Source organism: Barbatula barbatula, assembly GCF_947034865.1.
Source record: "Barbatula barbatula genome assembly, chromosome: 2".
NCBI classification, from domain to species: domain Eukaryota; kingdom Metazoa; phylum Chordata; class Actinopteri; order Cypriniformes; family Nemacheilidae; genus Barbatula; species Barbatula barbatula.
Window position 1 is genome coordinate 31,954,747 of NC_136767.1, and position 6,000 is coordinate 31,960,746.

General features: G+C 38.6%; 1 protein-coding gene across 2 annotated transcripts; it reads right to left on the minus strand.

The window, feature by feature from the left end:
* Nucleotides 1-1,440: 1,440 nt before the first annotated feature.
* On the minus strand, nt 1,441-5,264 carry LOC306905602 (inactive phospholipid phosphatase 7). 2 transcript variants are annotated; one of them, XM_079476315.1, is made up of 3 exons: nt 5,036-5,264; nt 3,072-3,613; nt 1,441-2,998 (listed from the first exon to the last, which is right to left on the minus strand). In XM_079476315.1, exons 2-3 carry the CDS (start codon nt 3,583-3,585, stop codon nt 2,610-2,612), a joined length of 903 nt encoding a protein of 300 aa, XP_079332441.1. In that variant the 5' UTR covers nt 3,586-3,613; nt 5,036-5,264; the 3' UTR covers nt 1,441-2,609. The 2 variants fall into 2 exon arrangements, with proteins under 2 accessions (XP_079332441.1, XP_079332442.1); XM_079476316.1 differs by having other exon boundaries at nt 3,072-3,573; nt 5,036-5,200.
* Nucleotides 5,265-6,000: the final 736 nt, after the last annotated feature.

The window sequence follows — 6,000 nt, forward strand, 5'->3', positions numbered from 1 at the left end:
TACATCCAATCACAGAGTTGTATTTATATACCATTTGAACCAGTGGATGTCACCAGGGTGCGGTGTCCTGGCTGCACTGCACATGTGCATGTGAAGTCATCATTTTGACTTTATTTTATTTTGATCTCATAATTATAACTTTTTGTCTCATAATTATGACTTTCAATCTCATAATAATGACTTTTTAGAGCCCGATTATTTTTATCACGTGGCGGAAATGGGCTTCCATAGGATACATGTCACGATACTGAAAAGAAGTAAATAGCAACTTCCGTTTCATGGTGACTTTAAGTTGTACATGCTATATTTATCCTTCATATTCATGACAAGTGAAAACAGAATAAGTAGCTCTGCTCTCCAGGGGTCAATTTGAAACCTTTTCGTGTTTTTATTTACCTAACTAGTTATTGTGGTTGTTTAAAAATGATGTTGTCTATCAGTCCCATCTGGACCGCTGTTTGTCAGGACAGAACGAGGCTGTCAGAAACAACGTTTCCCTGTATGGGCACCTAACTGTGATGAGTCTCTTCATGCCCGTCACAAACAGCAGCTCTGGCCCTTCATCACAGATTTATTTGAGATCATCACGATGTCATTATCAGCATGGGTGGATGTGTTATGGCCTCATTATATCCTTTACTACTAAAATATGCTTACAATACAATAGACACGTTTTTCTAACACGCTGTCTTTCATTTCTGCTAACGTTCATTCGGGTAGACCGAAAGCTAACCCACTTCCTCTTTTAAAGGAAACCAACAGACTTCCTCAAACGTTCAGGTGCAACATCACCCATTCTTTTGTCATAGTTATCCTCATTTAGACATATTTATCCTCATTTAGAATGGCAGATGTTCCCAAACCAAAACCAGACCTTATCTAACCAGGCTTTTCTCTCCTGTTTTTCTATTTAAATGTAGTGTTTGAATTGTAAGTGACAGAATTTCAGGACAACATTTCACCTGTTTCACTCTTGTCTTGCCGCTGGTCAATAAACAGAGAGTGGGATCCCCAAACTCACGGTAGAATCGGTAAAAACGAGGGTTTGATTTATGTGACGACATGTTTTGATGGAAATACTCTGTAGCATGCATGTTTTGTCCAGTGTTAACGGGTAAAGTAGGAGTGTGGAGATTAAAGCAGACGTGTGCCGTAGAAGCATGTGCGTTCTGCTGATAGTCTTATCTACAGACAGACACTAAGTTCCTTTGCTTCTCGCAGTGGGATCTGCTTAAATTCGTGTGGATATCGTCCTCAGGACGTTGGCCAACGGTCTCTAAAAATGTTCTTGAAAACATTCTTGCAGTTACATTAAAAGAGCACTTTATCACCACTATACAGTGCTGAAAACCTTTAAAAATCATCACAATAATTCTGGAATAAAAACGATAATGTTGATTGGAACATTAGATCATTTAAAAGACCTAACAAGGCATAAAGTCCAGGCAATTACGTTTATTTCATTGTTGGTTACTTAAACATATCAAGTAATTTGTACAAAAAAAATGTAAAGAACACATACATATGTACAACATATTCGAATGTTCAATGAAACGGAGAACATTCCAGAATACTGCAGAGGTATTTGTGCATCACCACTCTTTTAAAATAACAATCACATAGGACAGCCTTTAAGAATAACAGTATACATAAAGGTCATCATCTTTAAAGTAAGTGGACATTGTATGGTTAAAGAACGCTTTGAAAGATCTGTGTGATGTAGTGCAGGGGTTTTCAAACTACCATACCACGGGCCACAAAATAATTTGCGAGGGACCGGCATTTTAAAATACATATCTATTTTTATGTGTAAAGAAACATTTAAAAGTTTGTTAGATAAATATGAATTTATGAAGAGAACACATTGACTCTAAACTTAAACAGTTGGCTTTGACTTGAAGTGCAAAAAAAAGAAAAATGCTCTAGAAAGATACAAATATCAACATTCTGGAATCAATGTAGCAAAAATAGCTGATAAACACTTGAAACAATCCGAATGTTCAGTAGACTTCTCAATGTTTGTTAAGTCCCCGGACCCCAGTTTGAAAACCCCTGTTGTAGTCGACACCATGTGTTTGGGGTTGAATTCATATTTTTATCTGTAAAGCTGTTCAGTCCAGAAACACTCCAGTTCAAGTGACTCTTGGCATACTTGTCATTCGACAACAAAAGCTCCCATTTATAAAACTAGATGAAGCTGTTGACAGCCACTTCACTATGTAGACAACAAGACTTTTAAGATTGTCTCAGTTCAACTGAATTAAAGAAGTGAAACTGGGACACGTGACGAAAAAGAAAAGCATGAACAGTGCTGCAAAATGTTTGAGCTCATGAGCAGATGTGGACATTCAGTGTGATAAAAATTGAAATATTTTTTAAGAAAAACCTGACACCGTTTACCACAGAGACCATTTTTAAATCACTGAACTCAAACGCATGCCACTACGGCAAAACTCCAAACACCGAGACATTTCGCAAACGCAAACGTTTTCCGCAAAATGTTCTGCTGTGATTTGTAACGAAACATGCTGAATTTAGTTTAAACAGAACGCAAAACACAAGAACGTGTACAGACGTAAGTCTGTTTGACTTTTGCATTAGGTAGAATTCTAATTCGATGAGCCCCAGCTGAATGTTCCCATTGAGATGAGTGTTTGACAGGCACTTGATGACAACCACACCGACTCCATCAGTCTAAAGTGAAGAAAACCCAGAGCGAACCCGCACGCCGTGTCCGTCAGGTGATGCTGACCCAGCAGAACACGGGACACGCCCACCAGAAAGGCCCACAGCACCAGGAGTACACGCAGCGGGACGGCCAGCACCAGGTGGGACAGGAGAAACTTTGAGACCATGGCTGCTCTGCTGGCGTGAGCTGCTGGGAATGAATACGTGTCCAGGGCGACGCAGTCCAGGAAGCCTGGACTTATATCCCATGGTCCTTTGCGTCTGACTAGATTTTGCACTCCTGCCACAGTTAAGACGTCCAGGACCAGAGCTGGAGGTGAGCAAAACAAAACAATGATGCATTATGCACAATCCGCCATCTAAAAATGATCCGTTCGACTCACCTATGAGCAGATTGATCAAGACCTCCTGTCCGGCCGGCGTATTACTCTGCACGAGACACACCAGAGTCCCACAGATCCAGGTCATGCCGTGACCCGTCAGAGCCAGAAGAGCGACCACGGTTCGAACGCTGCCCCATGAAGACGAGGTGTGGACGCACACGCCCAGACGCTTGGACAGGCAAATGTCGATGGCCAACAGAGAGTTAATGGCGATTCCTTTGAAAGACGGGTTGAGCAGCATGCAGTCTTCGTCTGGAAGTCTTGGCGGCTCTTTGCGTTCCTTCGTGCTCTCGGGCTCTGGAAGGTTCTCGCACTGGTGGGTCCTCCAGTGGTTGGTTCTTCTCGATGCTCTGCTGTTTCGCAGTGGCTGATTCAGCGATAAGAATTCAGGTCGGCCCAGAACACTGCTGCTTCGATCTTTTGCTCTGGATAGGCTCGGGATAAGAGGCATGGTGCACTTTAGTTGTATAGTATTCTCAGCACAGTTAATAGACACCGGGGGCTTGTCGTGCATACAAAACAGATTCAGATTGTAAGTTCATCTGTGAAAACAGTGTCACACACATAAAAACACATGCAGTATAGAGACTTTTGAAACATGTAAGCCATTATATAACAGCCAGTATCCTCAATAAACACAATAAACTGTTTTTATCAGTGATGCACCGATATGTACGTTTGCCCGATACCGATTATTATTTAACATTGTAAGACGATAATCTTTGGCCGATATACGGTCTCTAAATATTAATATAACATTTTCTGAGACTGAAACAAAAGCCAAAAAGCGGACGACCGGTTTTATTTTAAAACATTCACTGCAGAAAACTTGACAATTGTTCAAGATTCTTTAACTTTAGCTTATTTAATAAACAAATAATAGATGTTCTTCCAGAAAAATGTTTTTAATAGTCACATGTCTAACAGGTCTCAAGACAGAAAGTGGCTTTAAAGAATACGCGCATCTGTTCCTATCATTTACACCTTCATAAACACCTACATACTGTACCTACATCAACAATGTTTTGCTAGTTATATTATATATATTATTTTGCTATTATACTGAATGCTCATTTGCACTAATGGACCACTTTCATAACTGCATTTCCTCATCTACTGCACTGTAACCTTATTAACTGCATTTACTCATCTTCTGAATTGCAGCTCATTAACTGCATTAACTCATAAATTGCACCTTTAATTGCTGCATAACTCATCCACTGCACTGTAACTTCAATAACTGCATTAACTCCTCTATTGCACTGCAACTTTAATAGCTAATGTCTATAATTAATGCACACTTAAGTCACTTGCACTATTGTTTATTATCTGTTCATAGCCACCTGTACATTAATGTTCATAGTATATAGCCATCTGTATATATTGTTCATAGTACAAACTACTACTAGTATATTTTCATAGAACAAACCTACAGTAAAGTATTTTCATAGTCCATGACCACTGTATAATATTTTTCTAATATTGTATTCTGTATTTATTGACTGTATATCCTGCACTTCTGGTTTGACATACAGTACATTTCGTTACACTGTACTTGTATATGTGCAATGACAATAAAGTTGAATCTAATCTAATCTAATAATATCAGTAAGTGAAAGATCACGACAGAAAGACAGAACCGTACTGGATTTGAACTGTGAGCAGCTGAAGTGGTTCAACCAGAGGAAATGATTCATCATTTATCGGCTATAACATTTCGGCCTAAATTGTATTATCGGCAGATGCCGATAACATTAAAAAGGACCATTTATCGGCGATATCGTGCATCCCTAGTTTTTATGCAATCAACACCTTTAATTATATGTTTTTCATTAACATTCATCGTATTTCAATCAATTAATGTTCAAAATAAATATTAGTGTGAAAATAATTCCTTATGCAATCAATGTAATTCCTGCTTAAAAATGTATAAGACCATTTCCCATAGAGTACATTAGGCCCACCTCAATCCATTGAATTACTGCTGGCGGAGAACACTCGATGCGCTTCACAGATACAGATCGACTGAAAAATGTCAATTTAATACAAAAATACAAAAACAAATGTTTTCAAACGCTTCTGATTCACAAAACACGTTCATTGCGTTCGCAGCCTACGCGCCGGGAACCGCGTCGGTAAAAAAACAATGCATATTATTGCAAAGGCATGGCTCATGAATATTAATGACGTAAAGTGTGGTTCTCTCAACTGATTGGTTTAAAGGCAGACGCTGGTGAGTTGATTCGATCACGTGATCCGGAGCTTCCTCGACGAAAAGAGAGAAACGTCACAACGCGTAATTACTATGAATGAGCTCCGTCTTTACCGTAGTAGGATTCGTAATTTGGTCGCGTCGGTCTCCAAGAGGCTTTAAATGATGGTTAAATTCAAATACACACGTTATCAAATAGATTATTGTTATTATATTTTGGAATATTAAGGCATAATAACAGCAGCATTATGGATGTGACATGTAAACGCTCCGAGAGAATGTATTTGTTAACCATACTGAATCATTTGTTTCAATTTGACTAAACCCTTGTTGATAAGAATTTAAACATCAGTTTATGCACACGTTTTCCATTAAAAAAGGGAAATAAACATACAAAATAAACAAACTTTGCACGATTTCAGTGAATTAAAGGGACAGTTCACCCAAAGAAAAACAATATTCTGTCAGGTTGTATACATTTCTTTGTTCTGTTAAGCACAAAAATAAGATATCGTGAAGAATATAGGAACACAAACAGCACCTTTGACTACCACATTTTTGCTCTATAGCAGTTAATGATGTCACAGAAAAAATTCTTCCAAACATCTCTCTCTCTGTTCATCAGAACAAGGTCATATATACAGATATGTAATTACATGAGGGCTAGTAAATGATGACGGAACATTTATTTTTGGGTGAACTATCACTTTAAGAAGC

Bases quoted from the DNA above. Each gene is read 5' to 3' on its own strand.
- LOC306905602 (XM_079476315.1), bottom strand. From the start codon at position 3,585: ATGCACGACAAGCCCCCGGTGTCTATTAACTGTGCTGAGAATACTATA. The intron at 2,999-3,071 runs GTGAGTCGAACG...GCTCACCTCCAG, and splicing joins CTTGATCAATCTGCTCATAG to CTCTGGTCCTGGACGTCTTA.